Here is a 21,136-nt window from a genome sequence, read left to right on the forward strand (position 1 = left end):
AACTTCTGCAAATTGACTTTGTTTCACTGCATCCTCAATTTACTTTTGCATTAAAACTACAGCAACATTCAAATGAGAAAATATTAAACCCTTCTATAATGCTGCTGAACATGACAAATTGTGTTCAGCTGGGTTGAGATCTCATTGTTAGGAAAACCACAGCATATGTGTACAACATTTTCATGCATGTCAGTATTTTTAAGTGACCCCTGGTGGAGATCCATTGATTTTATCTGGTTTTCCTATTGTATTTTATTTTATTGCCCTTATAGTTTAGTTTTGTGTTTCACTTTGTGTTGTGCTTGTCTGTCAAGTAAAAGCTGCAGAAGAGAAATGTTTCACATGGTAAAGGATAAACTAGGAAGTGCTTTACCTCTACAAAGACAAGTAGACCCAAATATTGCCAGCGGTATGCCTCCCACAACATAACAGAGTCAACAGATGCCTTTAATAGTTAAAGTTCCAAATGTTTTCTTTTATTTGTCACCCATCTGAATGGCCAGTCAGAGACTGATCCACAGAAGCAAGACATAATACGTGTGTGAATGAGAGAGATAGTATAAAATAGAGGAGTTAAAATACCTGGGGTCAATCATCCAAAGCAACAGAGTGCACAAGAGAGGTCAAGAAGAGAGTGCAGGCACGGTGAAGTGAGTGCGACGAGTTTCTGTGTTGATTTGTGACAGAAGGATAGCAGTGAGAGTGACAAGGAAGGTTTACATGATGGTAGTGAGACTTGCTATGATGTATAGACATATGGAGACAGTGGAACTACCAAAATACAGGTCAAACTAGAAGTCGAGATGTTAAGATTTTCATTGGGACTGGCCAGAAGGATGCTAGGGATACAGTTAGATGGTAGCAGATGCTCCACTGTGGCGAACCCTAAAGGGAGTAGCCAAAAGAAGCAGCAGAAGAAACGGGCTGATGTTCCCTTAAATTACACACAGTGAAATAAATATTAAAAGCAGCCACCCATAGCATCCATACTGCTATCTCACAACACACGAAGATACAAAAGTAGGTGCATCAGACACTCCCACAGCAGCAAAACACTTCAAGTCAACCATTCTAGAAGCCATTCCAAACAATCCCCATCATTTATTTACAATATATTAAAAAGTAATGCAAAATTTGTAACAAGTGGTCAATTTGTATAGTAATGAAAATAGGAACTATTCTCAAAGCTAGCATGAATCATAAACATATTTATATATAAATACTGTGTTTGTGTGTGTGCAGTCAGTGCTGGGTCAACCTTTTTACTTTCTTTTATTGTGTGTGTGTGTGTGTGTGTGTGTGTGTGTGTGTGTGTGTGTGTGTGTGTGTGTGTGTGTGTCTTCAAACAAAACATGTTATCAGGTCAATCAGGTCAGAAAACACATTTCCACACTCGTGCAGACTGCATAGAGAAGAAAAAAAAACATTTCTTAAAAAGCAAGAGTCACACCTAAATCCTCCCACGAAGAACACCCACTGATTCTTTCAGCCCCTGTAATGTGAAGCTTTTCTGAAGTTTAAACTGCTTCCAAACATGTCTAATGCCACTCAGCAAATACCAGACAAGACCAAAGGGTGTGATGTAGCACTTCAGTCAAAAAAATAAAATGCAGGTTGTTCTCTTTTTTTTTCTTTTGCTGTTCAGGAAACACCAAACTGAAAACAGAACAGGCTTGAATGACACTGAACATGATTTCACAGTATTGCTCATACAGGCTATAATGTATCCAGTTAAAGACATTACAGTTAAATGAACCTTGGTGATGTTTTACACTCTCATTATTAAAACTCACTGAAAGACATCCAAATTAAGATTCATTTACTTCTGTGGACTGAAACATCTGGTCCATGTGTGAAATCACCAAGTGTGTTTATGTTTACGCGGGTAGTTCGCTATTTGTCTGAATGAGACAACATTCCTAATTTGACAGAGGTAAAATCCATTTAGATACTTTAACTTAGCACTAGCTTTACTGAAATGGATCTCTCATTCCAATGAAGAGATGTCTACTAAGCCAATAGTCCATTTTAGAAGTATTAGTACTGTGCATTCAGAATGCATATCCCAGAGTTTTACTGCAGTTTGTGAAACAAAGCTTCTTGCATGTTTATGATCAGCTTCATGTTACACAGGAGAACCCCACCTACATCAGAAAAAAATAAAGATATCAACTAGCGTTTGGATAGAAGCAAATGTCACACAGCTGACCTTTCAGAATAAAATTAGCTCTAAAAGGAAAACTATATATTTTAAAGCTTCTTTTTTTTTTAGATTTCTGCTTTCAGTTGGAAGTTTAAGAGCTTTGATGGCATCAAACAGACTGTCTATAATGATTGTTATAATGTGTCACTGCTTCCTCTCACTGTACAAAACTGAAGTAGCAGCTGTGACTGTGGGTAACATAAAGGTCCTCCCTGCTGACCAGACAAAATGTGGCCCCGCCCCTCCCTGAGCCTGGTTCTGCCAGAGGTTTCTTCCTGTTAAAAGAGAGTTTTTCCTTCCCACTGTCGCCAAAGTGTTCGCTCATAGGGGTCGTCTGATTGTTGGGGTTTCTCTGTATTATTAGAAGATCTTCACCTTACAATATGAAGCGCTTTGAGGAGACTGCTGTTGTGAATTGGCGCTGTATAAATACAGTTTTATATCATTTAATTGAACAAGCCATTGAAATCTTAACTGCCTTAGACTGTTGTGGATTATAACTGCAGCTACCTATTAAGTGGTTTCACTCTTAGCTTAGTGTCAAGGACCTGTTGGGAGGAGCCTCAATACCACCCTCAGGTCACTACTGCACGTGCGAACTTTTGCACTTCATATTTTGTTCCAAAACCATTGTCAGTTTTGATCTTTCCATGTAATTTGGTGATAAGAAAAAGCATAACACTAGACTTTTTCTTTTTTTATATGCTGGCTGAGGATCAGTTTTTATAAGAACCCAACAAATGACTGTTGTCCAAAATCTATTCCGTTTAAAAAAAGGAAAACACATCAACCTCAAAACTAACGGAAACAAGAGCGCATGTAAGCATGACACACAGGAGAAAGCCATAGAGTCTTCCTCACTAACAAAGCCTGGGAAATGCTTTGTCAAATCAAATCAAAATGGCTCAAACCATTTCACAGAAGTAAGATGAAAGTAAATGAATGTGCTCGACAGTAATCCTCTGAAAAACACATCTGTCGTTTCATAGTGATATAGCTCTCCTGGAAGGAAGAACTAATTTGCCAGTAAAAGGCAGAGAAAAGAGAATTCAGGCAAACAAAAAGCGAGCAGATGATAATGAAAGCGTCTTAAGTGTACCATGCAGCAGTTCATGAAGCACCCCAGCTGCAGAGAAGCCAGCTGTAGAGGAGCCCACTTAAATCAAATGGCACTTCTCCCAAACGGGAAGGAAGGAAGGAAGGAAAAAGACTGGTAATAAGAAAAGCAGTGTGCTCACATACTTGGAACAAAGGCTTTTTTGGCAATACACTGTAGTATGGCAATATATATTACTGTGGTATATTACATGTAAATCCAGAAGAGAGACAAAGAGAAAAAGGATCCATTATTATTGCAAGCTCAAGTTCTTTGGCTCAGTTGCAGCCATGATGAGTTTTATACCAGATGGCTGTTCAAGCAAAGCAACTGCTGCTTGCATGCAATGAGCACAGTCGAGCCGTAAATAATGGAGCTGCTGTTTGTGCAGTGAGGTCAGACTGATAAGTGCACGGTCAAAAACAGACCATAGTATCTGTTCAATTATGTCCTGTGAGGGTCTGCCACAGGAAGCATTGATTCTAAGTGTTTGTGTTCTCCTGCAGGGGTAGGAGTGTTTGTGTGTGGTTGTGTCCATATGACCACAAATGTGCTGATCTCTGCATGCAAGACAAAATGTCACAGCTGTCACAGTCTCATAAGGCTATGATGCAGTCTCGTAAGGCTTGTCCTCGCCATCTCGACCTTTCACACTGGTGTTGTATCTGTATCGAGGATAGTGTAGGGACGCCCCGCCTTCTTCTTTTTCTTCTTCTTCTTCCTCTTCATCAGATCTATCGAAAAGGTAGCGTCTTTGGCTAGGCGGGCTGGAGCAAGGAAGAACAAACAGATTTTTAAAATTATTGTTTAGAAAGCGAATAGAGAACAGTATGGAGGCTGAAATCTGAGAAATGTCCTCGAATGTTTCTCAGTTATTATTTCATTTGCTCATTTGGGGCAAAAAAAGCTTGTGAATCTGATGACATTTTCTGTATTTTTGTAGAAATATGAAAACAGGCATCACGTTTTTACACAAGTGATAAAATTAGATAAATCAAATAAAACAAGTGGAACCAAATGAACTGACTTGGTTGAAACAATTTTACCCCCTTTCCTCCACACACAACAAAACACGGCTGACTTATCCACCTGACTGTGGATTGGTGTAGTTTAAACTCCTAGCAGTTTCAGTGCCTTTTGCAGCCTGCTAACCATAAACATGCCTTCTTCTAAAGTCACCAAAAGTTCACACTTTTTCCTTTCAGAATTTTGTAATACCAGATACATTTTCTCAATAAATAGATAAAAAGGTTTGGCATGATTTCATTGTTTTAAATTAGTTCTTTATCTGCTTTTAGTACTTGAGTCAAAATCCAATAACATTTGTACAGAAAATATCAGAATTTACAAACTTTTTCTGGCAGCTGTACAAACAACATGTACACAAAACACTCTGTGATATGCTGTGAAAAGTTCTGGTCGGATCAAAAAAGGCTAATATACTGTAAAAGACACTTTGCCACAGTTCACAGTTCAGGTCTTATATATTTCACTGATTTTTGGATGTATTATGTCCATATGGTGACTAGATTTTCTTCATTAGCCTTCATTATTCTGACTACATGCATGTGTGTATATGTTATATTCTTCTAATCAGAGAGCTGCAGTATTTTATTCATGTCAGCCATTGCTCTAGCATCTAGTGGGCACAAAAACTTGCAATCTCAAGCAATGTGGGAACATGCTACCATCCAAAACACATCATATTAATGTTGTTATTAAAGACAAGGATTTCAAAGTGACAGGTGAGATTACAATCTCAAAATGTTACAATAATATTTGTCAATGGCCTGTGAGAGATATTTTGGTCTCGGAGCATATGCTGTCTGATACTGTTTCAGGCGCCTTGAGGCAACGGCCCATTATGAATAACACTGAACTGAATATGAAAATTTAGAGGGAGAAAAATGTGGAAAAGCAGGAGACAATGATTTATTCTAGGGTCATGATATTGTTTACCCAGCATAGTGGCTTCACACTGTCACACAGCTATACTGAATATAAGCCATTTTCTAACCCATTTTGAGAATTGTTTACACCTCAATTAGCCGAAAAAGCAAGAAAAACAAGAAACCTACTAAAAATAAACATAGAAATTTTTCATATTGATATTTAAATATTGTAAACTGCTGGAGTTAATTACAGTGAAATGTGCATCACACATAAATTTGCTAATTGACTTGTAATGTAATTTTTATTCCTTTGTAAATCAAAGGAATATCTCAGGAGTATTGAGTAGCTGAGCTAGATATCCACAAATAATACCTTCTTATCGACTGTGTCTCCTTTTATGATAACATTTCACCAAACCAGGAGGCGGTTCTGGTCTAAAGGACTCCTGGATAAAAGCAATCAATGTGAAGAGACCACCACACAGACTACTGTCACTAAAGTGTACAGCACAAACTGTTAGCATCACTAATGTCACACGTGAAAAAGGCAATCCCCTTATTAGAATTTAAAACTATTCAAGTCAGACTGTATGAGAAATAGTTAATGTGCTGGTTAATAGAAGTGAAAGGCCTTTGTTTGGTTAGGTGACATCATGCTTCAAACAACTCTTTCCAAGGTAAGTCTACGTACTGCTTGCATCAGTCACTCTCCGGCCGGTATAAATACTTCATCATCAGGCTGTCGACCTTCTTCTTTCTCTTCTTCTCATCCTTTTTATTAAGGGGCTGAGTCTTGCTCTGAGACCCAGCTTCTTCATCCACTTCTGGACTTGAAGCCTTTCGAGCTGGTGCCCTTTTCACACTGCTGGAACTTCGGTAGGAAATAGTGGAGGCATCAGAGCTGGATTCTGATTCTGAAGATGAGGAAGATGAGGAAGAAGACAAAGACTCATCCTTCCTTTTGGATTTTTTCTGAGATTTTTTGGATCTCCTCTTGGAGCTGCTTCTGTGACGATGGCCATCTTCGGAGCTGTCAGAGTCAGAGCTGTGGCTTCTCTTCTTTTTCTTGCTCTTTCCTTTACTACTGTGGCCATGGCGGCTACTGCGGCTACTGGCTGGTCTCATGCAGTCCGCGGCAGATGCAGAGCGTCTGAGGCTGTTGACAGGGTGAGTATCTTTTCTGTCAGCTTCATTATTGTTGAACTTTTCTTCTTCACAGTCAGAGTCTTCCAAAGTCCTGCGCTTGAATTTGATAGGTTTAAAACTCAGGACTTCATTGATGGCTTTCTCCAGGTCAGGGTCAAGGTAGTTGCGATGGCTGACTGTTTTGACATCCAAGTTATCAACTGCGTCATTTTCAAAATTTGATCTGACTTGTGGTGGTGGCATGGAGATGCTGCGTCCAGTTGAAGAGTGTGGACTGTATGCTGACCTCTCAGTGAAGGCCACACTTCTACTATCATCAATATCAACATCAAACTCACTAAGACGGCAGCTGTAAGCCACTGAGTCAGGCCGACTAACACTTCCGGGACTACAACCTCCAAAACGTCTGCTATAGCAAGGGCTACTGGGACCACTGCTATACTGTGAACGGCTCCCTCTACCCTTGTCTAATCTTGAGGTGCTTTGATGGCGTCCAAGTGGGCTTGACAGACCTAAGCTGACGTTAGACTTGGCATCATTCTCTGGGTTTAACCCAAGAAATGTGGAGGCCCGACTTGGTGCAGTAAATGAAATGGTTGATTCTTCGTTAAAGTTGCTCCAGCGGCTGTCCAAACCTTTTCTAGCCTGGCTGTTGGCTTCTGAATAGGCTTGGGAGATGACTGACTGTCTGTCATTCATGCCATCCAATACCTGAGACTTTCTCCTTGAGCTGGCTAAGTATGCATCATTCTGAAAATCAGAAGCTTTGGGTTTCGGTTTACGAAAGGATAGCGTATCCTCTGACTCAGCATTCTGACTGAAGAGGGCATCTCCTTTGCTACTGAGGTTGGATCGTTTTCTGTAGCTTAGGGAGCTCATCACTGAAACTGGCCTGCTTGTTTCTACCTCTCTACCTTCTTTATTCACCTCTTTCCATTCCTTACCCTCTTTCAATTCCTTTCCTTCCTTTGCGTCTACATTTACAGCACTTCTACAAAGAAAAACAGGAAGAGACAAAAGAAATAAAGACAGTGGGAGAGAAAATGACAAAGACGAGATATTAGGCAAAAGCAAAGGTGAGTGAAAGAAGAGAATGAAATGAATGAATGAAATGTGACAAAAATCATAAAAACTGAAATGAGAGAAGAAATGCAAGTGCTGAAATTTAGCAAAATGAGATGAAAGCAAGGAAAGCAATGTAACACAATACCACTCAGGTTTGGTTCAGGGCTAATTTGTCTACCCATCTATACAGTCCTATAAAAATGTGTGACTTTTAATAATTTTTTTCACGAGCACATAAAAGTGCACTTGTATGCATTTCACTCACATAATGTGGCTGAAACTCACAGAAAAATGAACTTCACCACAGCGTAAATTCTCCCTTAAAACATAGTCCTTTCTCCCCCTTTTCCTTTCTTTTGAGCTGTTTTATGAGTTAAAAAACCCAACAGGAACTCTAAAGTATCTGTACCTGTGTACTGGCAGTTAGTCACTGAACTTGAAAGTGTGTGTCCATAGGGTGAAGCTGCTGAGAGAAATTTAAAAACACCAAGTATTTAAAGTTGGGAATGACTCAGCTCAGCTCAGCTGAGGGAGGAAAGTCAAATGTGGTAAGGAGATAAATCTGGCCCAGTCAAAACCGTCAGCTCGCAGACATTAATCTCAGCAAGCGGCTCAGGTAGACTGTGCCAGCTGGCCTATGGGCATATCGATAAATCCACCACCAAGGTCCCCTCCTTTTACTAAAGGGAAAAAAAGCCCTGCTTCACCAAGTGGATGACAATGAAGACAGAACAGTTTGCAAAATACATTTAATAGCAGTCCCTTCTTTTCAGTTAAATTCTGTGTTGATGGCTTTATTTCCTCAGGCCACAACATGTTAACCTTTTTAAGCAGATATGCTTAAATATGCTAAGTTCAGGAAAAACAAATGTCTTGGCAGACTGTTTCCCAACTGCTGCTGAAGAGACGGTGAGAGTTGCTACTGTAACCCACCTAAAATTTGCCTCATGAAAATGAACTGCTGTTCCCAAAGAATGCCAGTAGGTGGCACTGTGAGAAGGCTACGTATGCTGGTCCGAGCTACTCACCAAGTTTTTCTTTAATCCTTGTTCAAGAAAAAGGTTATGTGTCAAGACACAAATTGGATTTTACTCTTCCGCTTGCTGGGAAACACGGACACTTTTTGTTGATGCCGATGTACCTCTGTTTTTGTTCATTTCCGGTGACTGCGCTAGCATAGCAAGCTAATCGTTAGCTAATCATTAGCTTAGTATAATGTAAATTTCATGTGTTCCTTTTAAGTGCTGTATTATGTTTTTATTTCTTCACTTGTGAATGTTTTAAACCAATCGGAAATATTTCTTTGGAAGCTAGTAGGTAAGTTTTATTTATTGTAATGAGATGATAAATATGAGCAGTCTTTGGCTAAATAGTACTGCGACCACGTTTTGCACTTTCCTCGTGCATCAGTAATGTGCTTTCTCTCAATTCGTTGGATTGATGTGACTGCTGTTCACAAAATATGAGATTTGAGTTAAATTTGTATGATGTGGAAATTGTTTTAAGGTTCTTTGATTTATTTTTATTATTGATTGCATTAAGTCGTTATATACAAAGAGTGAGAGGCATTTGGTCACTAGTGTTGAGTAGTGTTGATTAAGTTGTTACATGATATTCATGTAAAATATGTTCCTGCCCTGTGCAGGTTGGTTTTTTTGTTGGAGTCTAAAGTTGCGAGCCAGGATTCCGGATCCCCAGCTGCGATGCAGGAAAGGTTTCCAGCCTACTTAGAAGTGACAACTGCGTTACTTCTTGACAAATAAGCTTATGAGATCTCAGAACAATACACTACCCGGGTAGTACTACTAACATTAACACTATACACACACTCACACACCTGAACTGAAAAGAACTCTGAACTCTAAAACTGAATACACAGACTGACAAATATGGACTATTGGAACTGTTGAATGACTGTTTTTGGTTTAGTTTTTGAATAAATGTTGACTGTTCTTTTAGCTGTGTGTCATTCGTTCCTTAGTCGATTCCTAGAGAACATAAGCCCAAGATCCTAACAAAGTATGGTGTGTTACACTACCCTTTGTACTGACCTGAAGCTTTTGAGACTGCCGTCATCAGAGAGATTTTTGGTGGAACCTTTGTTCTTGGACAGCCATGACTTCACCCCTTCCACATGATCCTCCACCTCAGAATCTGTGTTTGAATCCCCTTGACTGGTGCAGGCCAGATACAGGAAAACAGGTCAGCGAAAGCAAAGGAGAGAAGAGAGCAAAGAATAGGATAAAGAGAAAAGTCAAATATTGCCATTCAGTGGGAGAATAGGGTGATGGAATATGAATGTGAAATGGCAGTTAGCACAGGTAGTAATGTTTGTGTGTGGTGTTAGTGTGGCAGCGAAGGGTGGCTGTAGCATTTATTCTAGGGGGAAAAAAACACATGCATGTCAAGTCAAGGTTGCAGAGATGTCAACACCTTAAGACTTCACTTATGGTTATCAAACCATGAAATCAATGCCAGAAATTTCACACGTTTTTCAGTGTTTATTGAACCTTCTGGCAGTTGTACAAAAAGGAATAGAAATTGTGTATATGAATTTTAATTTCTACTGTATTTGTTACATTTGGTATTTTTGGGGAGGCGGGGGGGATCACACTGATGATGCACAAATCACAAAAACTGTGTCTGAAATAGGATCCACCAGGCGTTAAGGGGTTAAATGAGCGCTACCAATGCTGGCAAACATTAAACTTCTCTACTTCAGTGACAAAGAAACAACATGAAAGAGCTATAATGCAAGGCACAACAGCTTTGATATATACAGTTCAACAGGGAGGGAGGGATAGCTCAGTAGATAGCGTGGTCGCCCCATGATCGGAAGGGGCTCGAGTCCACTGAATGGCTTACCCTGAGGTACCCTTGAGCAAGGTACCATCCCTACACACTGCTCCCTGGGGGCCTGATTAGTGGCTGCCCATTGCTTCACTGAGTGAATGGGTCAAATGCAGAGAGTAATTTCCCCATGGGGATAAATAAAGTATACATTATTATTATTATTATTATCATCATCATTCAAAGGAACTGGAGATCCGGTTATTTTAGCAATTTAGCATTTTGTGGGTTTTTTTGTTCTTTTTAAATTGTATAAGAAGTAAACATCTCCATCACACAGTTGTTTTGTGGGTTTTCAAGTTTTGCGCATACTAGAGAGATATGGACAAAATTATTATTATTTTACTGTGTCTCCCAACACAGTTTAAAGAGCATGGAGGAAATTGCAGAAGACAGGCAGGTCTTTAACCCATCAGCAGGACCGGTATAAATGGTAAATGGACCGGTTATATAAACATATTTCTACTCTGGGCACTCAAAGCGTTTTATACAGTATGCCTCACTCACATCCATCTATTCACACCTATGTACACAAGCACTATGCTTTCTATCTAACATTCACACGTTCATATTTCAGTGGATGCATCTGAGAGCAATTTGGAGTTAGTATCCTGCCTAAAGGTGTTTGGCATGGATGTGCGCTGCCAGAGACCTACAAAATGATGTCTAGTATAAATGTCTCTGACCAAACTAGACTTGGTGAGGGTGGCCCTGCAACACTGATAAAGTGCCATCAAAGGTTGTGTGGTGCTATGAAATAAAGTTGCTACAGCCTAATTGTCCTATAGAGACATCAGAGTGTGGCTCAACATCTCTGCATCTGTTTCAGAAAACTTACCATCATGTGGAGCACAGAAAGGCCTAGAACCACTGAAAATTAAAATCATTTGCAATCAGAAACTAAAACTGAAGATTTCAAAAGGGATTTTTAACAGTATGCTTTGCCCTATGAGATCCAGCTCTTATGGAATACAATACCTTAAATAGTAATACTGGAGCTGCATTGCATTGAGTCCCAGCCCCAGCAAAGATGATGCAGAAGGGATTGGTGGAAGGACAGAGCGACAGACTATTAAGCTATAAAAAGCTTTGCAGCACACGTCTCGGCTATTAAATAATCTGTGGGATTTGCTTCTACCCACTGTATGTCCTCATCTTTTCCTCTGTGGACTTGCCACAAAAGACCATTCGTTTTCTTTGTTTTTATCTTTCATCTCTCCACATCTCGTGCTGTGGAGACATAAATTGTCCTTGACATTCTTTCGCCACTGGTTGTACATCTCTGTTATATTCATCATTAGCGTGTATAGATTCTCTGTGTGTCCCTGAGTCTTACAGAATCTATTATTTTTGCCTGCCTTATGTGAAAAGGCTGGGCAAGTGAAATCTATGTTGGATAGAGTCATAGGGCGAGAGGCGGAGCTACACCCTGGATTTATCTTTATATACGTGTGTGTGTGTGTGTGTGTGTGTGTGTGTGTGTGTAGGCACATGGCATGAACGAGCAGGGTCCAGAAAGGAGGGGCAGAACCAAAAACGAGATACTGGTAGACAGAGCACTCGCTCAAGACTATAACACCAGACTAATCAACCAGGGCGATGTCTGGATTGACTACAACAATGACTCAATGCCTAATACATGGATTCTGGAATGTGTACAACTATACAAGATCAACAGGATCCCGAGTGCCTTAATCAGGAATTCAGAACAAGCTTACAGGCCAGCTTCAAGCCAATTGCAGTGCGGGATTGACCAAGGAAATTCTCTGTCCCTGGTGCTGTTCTGCATTGGCCTGAACCCACTCAGCTAGATTAACAAGACTAGCTAAATGTTAGTCATCTGCTCTACATGGAGGAAAAAAAGGCTATCCAAATCTACCTGGGCCTGTGTACAAAATCCCTTGATTGACTACATATACAGAGTTTAACTACTGATTTTACTAATACACCACCTTCATTTTTCATTAATTTTTAATCCCACTCTAGATATATTCGCAGTTAACCACATCACACAGCGTTTCAAACATTTAAATTTAGCTCTGATTTAAAAAAAAAAAAGTTTTAATAATTTAAAATGCTTTTCAAACCAATGTATTGCCTTGTGTTTCTGACCTGATGCAAAGCTGTCGCGGCCCTCGCAGGACAGCTGTTGCAAACATGAATTGAAAGAATTTGATGCAACTAATAGTAAACACTTTAGTAGTAAGAAAATTCTAAGCCAGAGATGTAGTGTTGAGGAAGGGTAAAGTAAGGGGTTGTCAGAGCGGTGTGTTTGTCTGGTTAAAGACTACATTTTCTCCTTTATTTCTTCCTCACTTCATTTTTATTTTGTTTTATTCTCATGTATTTATTTATTGAGGGGGTGGGAGAAGTACTTCTGTACAAACCACTGCACACCACTGGGGCAGTGTGTGTAGTTTGGGAGCAGTAGTGTGCAATTCTAAATTAAATCAAATATATAATATAAATATATAATAATAACTATATATATATATATATATATATATATATATATATATATCATAAATCAAATCAAATATATATCTTAGTGACTGTTGGTACCTAATTTAACAACTCATGGTGTAGGACAAGATGTGCAGGTCTTTGCAAATGACTATTTAAACGAAGTATGTGAACCATATGAAGAATAAACTGTATCTGATATTATATAAAATGATAAGTCAGGCATGAAAGCCAGAAGTCTACACTTCCCTGCTTTGATTAGTAATCTGACAAGGTAGTGGAATAGCTGAGAACCAGAGGTTAACTGTCCGAGTGTTGAGCAAGACAGCTTTTTGTAAGACATTTGAGGGTTCTGCATTATTAAGCAAGTGCAATTTAAAGATTGATGAGAAACACACGATCCCTTTCTCCTGTCAGGAGGGCAGTCACTGCTGAGTCACAGTCACATCCAGCCCTAGAGCAGGGCAATAAAATATTAAGAGGGCCCAGGGAGCGAGAGGCTAGGCATCACCAAGTGATATTTAAACGCAACACAGAGGAACTGACACTTTCCAGGTAAACCAGAACATAAACACAGTGTGAGAGACCACAAGAACTGTGAGAACGATCTCCTCAAGAGGGATGACCAAAGAGATCCCGACACTTGTGGTTAACCAAAAAGTAAGTTTATAAACTGACTAAAACAGAACTAAAATAAGCTTTTTGTAAAGTCTGTCGGGTTTTCACATATTTCAGTGTTGAACAGCTTCCAGGCTTAAAGAGGGTATATACAGTAGAATAAATGATGTATTGTGTTGATGCTATCACCTAGAAGCAGAAATGTGAGTCATAAAAATCAGCATCTTTTTAAGTCAGCAGGTACCTGGGATCATGGGTAATCAGATACCACTTCACAAAGTCAAGAAAGCCATCATTATTGACTGTGCTTTTAGGATTCTGTGCTATCTAATCCTACCAAAAGACTGTTCCAGTGTCTGGGACACTGGATGTACATTAACATACAAGCTGGTCAAGTATATAACTTTGTTGTTATAAGTTGTGGCCAACCTGGCTAAAAATCCATCTTCTAGCATAAAATTCCAATCAATAATCTGCACACTATGTTTTTCTCTTCAACTCAGCTCACAAATCTCTGCCTCCTGTTTTTATTCTAAGAATGCTCACTTTAAGTGGTGATGTGGAGCACAACAAGGCTGGCAGACTAAGCCACTGCAGACTTAACGATAATCAAATGTGCAAAAAATAGAAAACTTTCATGCTGAGGGTTCATAATGTATTGTAAGTGTTATTCATGCATCTTCATGGCATGCAATAAAATGTGAAATAAACATGGTTAATAAGGGAATCTCTGAGCACTGTTGATGATGCATTTATCTCTCCTTACATGACGCTTTCATTCCTGTTTGTAAAAACTGCAGAAAATCAGTGCATTTGGAATGGAGCAATTACTCTAAACTACCAACACCTAAAATTTGTCTATTCATACATTCATTCAAAATCCATGTTCTATATTATTTCAATCTGTAATATCACCTCTTCTAGTCTTTTCAAAACTGAAAAACTAACTAGATGTAAACCAAATCCATCTAAATGTTCAAAGACTAGAATGCATCATTTCCAGTGGTGAAAATAAAATAAATAAATATGTGTATGTGTGTGTGCATAAGGAGAACAGGTTCCTCACATTCTGTTCTTTCGTTTCTGATACTTTGTTACCATGTCTTGCAAACTGGCCGTGGTGATGATGATGGTGATGATGAGGGGGGGGGGGGGGGGGGCAGGAGAAATAAAAAAAACAACAACAACAAAGAAACAAATAGAAAAAAATTGAATAAAAATTATGACAAAAATGAAACGTGAATGATATTCAAATTATTTCAGGAATTAATGTGACGACCCCTTTTTTTTCTCTTCAGCGAACTCTCTGAACCTTTTTAAGGGACAAAGAGCAGACTACTTCAATCTGACCTTGCAGAATGAATAGAAATCTTTTTTCTTTCATTCTTTGAAATAGTTCATTATTCAAAGATGTCCCTTACTGTTTTATACGCTCTGCCCATTAACTTTGACTTTAATTCCCAGCGGTTTAAACTTTCTTTACAATGTCTTTACAACGTGGATGTAAGAGTTTCCCCTGCAAACAAATTATTGCACCTCCATAATATAGCATGTATATTTCGGTTCAATAGCATGATATGCATTTCAGCTTTTGGGTCACAGTTAGAGAAATCTTTGGTGCAGCACAGAAGAAAAGAAATGCATCGTCTATAAAGACAAGCATATCATATTCATGCTAAATTTATATGAATGAAAATCTGCAGTGTGATTTGAGATCAAATCTCACTCTGTCAAAAAAGGATACAGCTATTGTATACTGTTTAACAATTTTCATTGGAGCTGTCAGTGGAGCTGATGTTCAATGGTCAATGCGAGCTCAACATGACAGCTGTCCTGGCTGACAGACAATGATTGGTTTGTTGACATCATTTTAAACGTGAAATTTTTCTTCTTGGATACCTTGTCAAACTATAACCAACTTGATGAAAACCGTCTTTCAGTTAGATATAAAAAAAGGCAGGCACCAGTGAAAACAGTTAGATTGTCACATTAAAATATTGCTAATGTTCTCCAGATTTAATCTTGAGAACTCGTTTTGTGACCACTACAGAAAAGAGTGATTTTAAACCTCAGCTTCAGTTACACATATAAGTGGCCCCATACCTGTTAATAAGGTCTTCGTTGTCATCACTCTCCATCTCATCCTCAATGGCTGCCTGGAGGTCACCAATCCTTTTGAAAGCCAACTTAAGGTCTGCCTGCAGGCTCTGATTAGCAGCCTCCAAGCTCTCAATGTCCATTTCCTGTTAATGAAGCAAGAGATAAAATGAACCTTTCAGCTAGTCTGGACCAAAGGCTGATGAGTTCAGTGTTGCTGATATATTGCTTGTGGATGCTGTGCAGGGTGTCCTAACATGTTAGTAGCATGTGACTGCACTGCTTAGTTTACTGATATCATTCTCATTGCTGTCTTACCAGCTCATGCTTCTTGCGGCTGGCCTCTGCTTCTTTTTTGGCCAGCTCAGCCATTTCTTCTTTGATGTCACGGATCTGTCTCTGGAGACGTTTGTTTTGTTCCTTCTCTCGAATCTCACTGCTGCTGCGCTGATCTCGTTCCTCCGTCAGCTTCTCCAAGTTCTCCTTAAGCCGAGCTAAATGGCTCTGTCATCAACAAAGGGAGGTGGTTAGAGACAGAGACTGAAACTATAAATATATAGATATGGCATGTAAAATGTGAAAAATGTGTGTATAGTAATGGTGGTGAAAGTAACATTTAAGAGAAACTGTACCAATCAGGTATCTCACTGATGTGCAAACCCCCCCCCCCCCCCCCCCCCAAAAAAAAAAACCCCAAACATCTTATCCACGGAGGCCCAACCTCTTGAATTCAAGTACCTGCTGCTCATATCTCGGTTCCTGATACAACAGGATGCCTTCAGGGGTCCTGTGAAGTTTCTGTTTTTATAGGGCAATGTTGTTTTATGGAATGAGGTGGACCTACACATTAATTGTGTGGTTGAAAATCTGTATTAAAGTATATAGCAAAACACTGCTGGCCAAATTTGTAGCCAAGGCGATGTTCTGACTGACCAGCATCCCTAGACGCAGCTGATGGTATGATTAGGTTTAGTGTCACTACTGATAGTTCGACACAGTGTTAGCTGGAAATTTAATTCCACCAGGATGGTACATGTCCATTTCCAAAAGGTTTACACAACTTTGTAATTAGTCATTTTTTTTGTCCACCCTTGTCTATTCTCACCCCCAAGTGGTCACAGCAGATCACTGCCTCTCCCTAAACCTGGTTCTGCTGGAGATTTCTTCCTGTTAAAAGAGTGTTTTTCCTTCCCACTGTTGCCAAGTGCTTTCTCATAGGGACTTGTCTGATTGTTGGAGTTTTGTATTACTGTAAAGTCCCAGCACAGTCTCAAGAGCAAAGAGGAGATTCCAGGAGACGGGCATACTCTTGGAGAATTGGACAGGTCTGTAGATGGTTGTTAAACCATCATCAATAAAGGTATCTGCTCCTTTGTGCAGGAAGGAACAGGATGAGGACTGCTAGAGCCCTGCAAAATGACCTTGAACAGGCCCCTGGTATGAATGCCTCTGACCAAACAGCGAAACAAAGAATCTGTGGGTGAACCAAACAAGAGGGTAGTATCAGGGTCCAACATCCTCTATTGGGCCCTGTTCAATGTGTATGATTAGTATGTGCCCCCTCTTGAGCTATTTGCATACATGCAGATTGAGACAAAAGCTGACCAAATGACTGACTGCTGGAAACCAGGCAGCTGACTGACAGGCTGACCGTTGCGGGATCAGCATATGCTGATGCTTTTAGGTAGTGAAGGGCTGTCAAGTAGCTCTTGTCCTCAGACATGCCTTGCCTAGTAGCATGGACCAGGGAACTTAAACACATGGGGTCGCTATAGCAAAAATACACTGATTCTTCCACTTATCAAATTCGGGGTGATGAGTGGGGGAGTTCATTGCAAGTAGCAGGTTATACCCTTAACAGGTTACTAATCTGTTGCAAGATTAACACAGAGAAACAGACAAACATTCACACCTACAGTCAATTTAGAATCATCAATTAAGCTAACCACTAACTGCATGGACTGTCGGAGGAAGCTGGCATACTCAAATCAAACCCATGTAGACAAGCAGAGAACATGCAAACTCCACACAGAACGGTGCTGTTTATTAGTCGATTCAAACTCATGATCTTCTTGATGTGAAGCAACAATGCTATATAAGCACCATCATGCTGCTCATTACATTTTTATATACAAGTATTATCACAGATTATATGATTTAGCAACACTGATGGATATGTTTTTGAAGTGCAATACGTTTATAAGGTGACCTTTTTCTGTTTCTACAGTTTCTTTCTGACGTTATTAGGATCTTTCATGCTCCCACCAGCCTCTCAAAAATGTCTACCAATGCCAGCAGCACCCAACCTGTGTTTAGCTCTTACCTCTAGGCGTTTGACTTGGGTCTTCTCAAACTCCAGCTTGGTCTCAAGCTCACGACACTTGGCTTCCTGCCGGCTGACAAGGGATTTCTCCACCATGGACTGCTCCTGGAACTCGATCTGGCTCTGGAGGGCTTGCATCTAAGACACAAATGTAGATATGCTGATGTTACTATTTAGTGCGACACACTGTCTAACGCTGAGCTTTCCTAATCAAGTTCAAGTCATTCCAAAAGTTTAACAGCTATTTTCATTTAGAATTTTGTTGGCACACCTAGCACTGGGTATTTACACATCCTCAACACTGCCTTTACCATCCTGGTAAAACTGCACCTCAAGCATCTATTTTTTTTTAAGTCCTAAAATGTTTCCCATTTAAAACAGAATCTACCTAAAATTAAAATTACTGATCTTCAAGAAGAAACTGCAAGTGAAAGCACTTAATAATAAACGATTAACTTAACAGAAAATGTACAGAAGATGCCTTCTTGTTCATCTTGTCAGTTTGTTCTTTTTTTTCCTTTTTACAAAACCCAAAAGCATCTTGAGGATGCTTGGTACTTGGAACCGAGAATGTCTCAGTGTGTCAATAAGTCACCAAGTGTTCATTTTATAATAGCTGTTCCAAACTCCTTAAATATGATCTCTGATGAATGCTTTCTATGATACAGTAAACACAAACACACTAACACCAACACTGAAATCACCTGATTTAGCTTCAATGAAAAACAGCCATTGTGCCATTTTCACTTTTCTCCCTCTTTACACATGAACCAAACAATGTGTACAAGTTCACGTATTTCCCTCTCCTTTTATTTGGGTTCAACTAATGTGTTTGATGAAGAATAAAAGATCATGCAGCTGCAGTCATTACAAGGATGACAGTAGCGCTTGCCTGAGTATGGAAACCAAGCTGGCCATCTGTGTCCCATATTGTCAGTGTCAATGTTGCGTGAATGACACATGCATCTTCTTATAATGATCACAGTGTATGCATATATCTCTGCTCCTTAACTAGTTTGGATGAAACGTGCTATATAAACTGCTTAGGCTACAAGGAATATCAACATTTATATAACTTTTGAGAATTGTTTTTATAACACTTAACTGCTTGCAATTATATATATATGAGCTGTTGTAGACGATCTAAAAATGAACACCATTACGCTCTAGTGCGACTGTGAATTGTCCTCTTATATATTCTACATGTTATGTTTGGTGTAATGTCAAAATAAATGGCAATGCTATGTGTTACATGTATGTTGTTACGTTACATGTATGTTTCTAAATACATTTTGTTAAACTATTTTTAGTGCAGTGCAACTTTGTGTTCTCATTTATATATGTGAAAAAGTCTAATTATTATTGATTAGTAACTGATTACTTTGTCAAAGAATATGTAGCTTGCAAAAACTAACAATAAACACATTTATGTACTATTTGTTTGGTGTTTATCAACACCTGTTTTTGCCATAAAAAAAAATAACATGATAAATGAACATGCACCTCTGTATTTCTATACACGAACAAAGCAAATAAATTCTGTAGGCCTGGCAAAAACTTCCTGTAGGGTCGTAGGTCGTATTTTTGCTAGTTATGTTGAGGATTGTGTTTGTCAAAAGCAAAGGAAACAGGCTGAGGAGAGGTACACATTAATCATATTCTGTAAATGAGATTTTTCACTGAACTGCAGTAGCAGAAACTCTAGAAACTTTCAGTGTGAGGAAAGCAGAGGGTCTACAGCAGCGGTCCCCAACCCCTGGGCCTCGGACCGGTACTGGTCCGTGAGTCGTTTGGTACCGGGCCGCGAGAGTTGAGGCTCAGGTGTGAAATGTATAGTTTTCAGGGTTTTTATCGGTTTTCAGCGTTATTTTGTTATCGTTTTTATCGTTAATTCTGTTTTCCTGGGTCTTTTCACGTGTGTTATGAATAAATCTTCTTTTTTTGGGTACCAGTACTAGTTTTATTTTGTTGTATTTATCCACGACACCTTAAAGGCCGGTCCGTGACAATATTGTCGGGCATAAACCGGTCCGTGGCGCAAAAAAGGTTGGAGACCGCTGGTCTACAGTATGAAACTATAGATAGTCACAGGACCATATAGTGCTCACAGTTTCTATTCTGAGCTCTTAGGCAGCAGTAAATGGTCTAATTACTGCTGAATGTCAGGAAAATTGGTGGCAACCGCAACGTGGCAGGAACATGGCTTCATTTAGAAAGAGAATGCTCTCATGGCTGCATCAAAGCATACAACAGGGGTCGGCAACCCTGGGCACGCGTGCCGTAAACTGATGGCACGGCCATAGCTGGACTGGCATCCACACTGACATTCGGCATACCGGGCATTTGCCCGATGGTGATTTTTCGTCTTTATGGGCCAATGGTTTTTTTTTTGGCTGGGTTTTTTTTTTTTTTTTTTTGGAACGGCATGGACAATGGGAAGTGGTGGGCTGGCCAGATGCTGGCCGATGTGTAAAAATAACTCTGTTGTTTGGTAGTGGCTATGGCGGAGCTTCCACAGAGGCCAGCAGGTGGATGAGGGAAGGGGAGGCAGGAGGAGGAGAGACCTGAGTGTCAGGTGAACTGAACTTCAGGTAAGAAGTTATGACCTGCAGTCTATCTGGGTCAGATATAAACCAAGTTTAGGTGGAGTTTATTTTCGTTGTGCTGACTTTTTACAGTCAGTTACAATAACTCGTACTGCGTACTAGCTAGCATGACGGAGTTTCTATACAGCTGGGTCGGTGCTTTGATGTTACTGATAGTGAACTTTATTTTATTCATAAGGTTAGTTAGTAGAGTTGCCAACCGTCCAGTAAAAAGACGGAATCCTCCCGCATTCAGAGAAAATATTACGCGTTTGGTGTTGAGCTGAGAGGGAACACAGTTTGTCCCGGACTTCAGCTAGAATGAAAAAGACACAAAGCTGGAGTTATTCTGTGTCTTTGCTGCACAGCTGCCTCTTCTCCTTTCATTCTCTCCCCTCCCTCTCCTGTTGCTACTTCGATCATGAAACTGATCAGTGATCAGCTGATCGGCTTTTCTCTCTTGTTTGTTTATCGCTCACTTTGCGCCAGAAAGAGGAAACCGGCGGATGTCGAGCTAAACAACAGCAGCACGTTTAAGCTTGATCAGCTGTTGTTAGAATTTATTTAATATTAATTTCTAGTGTCAGCTGATGTTTGCTGGAGCCACAGCTGTAAATAGTGCTGGTCATGATATCGGTTTGGATATGTGGTGAGAGGGAAACATGAAGATGAAACCAGGAGATGTCCTTACTGAATCATCAGAGCTGAACAGGTGATGGAGAAACAGGTTTACCTTTTAGGTGACATGAATGAGTTGAAGGGAAGTTATGAACTGTTTCTGAGAGACAAATAACACCA

At 39.8% G+C, this 21,136-nt stretch overlaps 1 protein-coding gene across 6 annotated transcripts in view; it reads right to left on the minus strand.

The window, feature by feature from the left end:
• Window positions 1-1,312: 1,312 nt before the first annotated feature.
• myo18ab (myosin XVIIIA b) overlaps window positions 1,313-21,136 on the minus strand; it is a 127,845-nt gene continuing 108,021 nt past the window's right edge. For 3 of the 6 annotated variants that reach the window (XM_085479061.1, XM_085479060.1, XM_085479057.1), the window contains 7 exons: window positions 17,754-17,891; window positions 15,749-15,934; window positions 15,437-15,576; window positions 14,400-14,444; window positions 9,454-9,576; window positions 5,883-7,328; window positions 4,002-4,066 (listed from right to left, as the gene is read on the minus strand). In XM_085479061.1, the coding sequence (XP_085335187.1) occupies window positions 5,891-7,328; window positions 9,454-9,576; window positions 14,400-14,444; window positions 15,437-15,576; window positions 15,749-15,934; window positions 17,754-17,891 (2,070 nt within the window). In that variant the 3' untranslated portion in view covers window positions 4,002-4,066; window positions 5,883-5,890. Of the gene's footprint in view, window positions 4,067-5,882; window positions 7,329-9,453; window positions 9,577-14,399; window positions 14,445-15,436; window positions 15,577-15,748; window positions 15,935-17,753; window positions 17,892-21,136 lie in introns of all 6 variants that reach the window. The other 3 variants (XM_085479063.1, XM_085479058.1, XM_085479062.1) reach the window with 2 other exon arrangements.

The sequence above is a fragment of the Copadichromis virginalis genome, linkage group LG14 (genome assembly GCF_057382275.1).
Source record: "Copadichromis virginalis isolate Kocher_CV1m ecotype Utaka linkage group LG14, C_Virginalis_male_GT1.1, whole genome shotgun sequence".
Lineage (NCBI taxonomy): Eukaryota > Metazoa > Chordata > Actinopteri > Cichliformes > Cichlidae > Copadichromis > Copadichromis virginalis.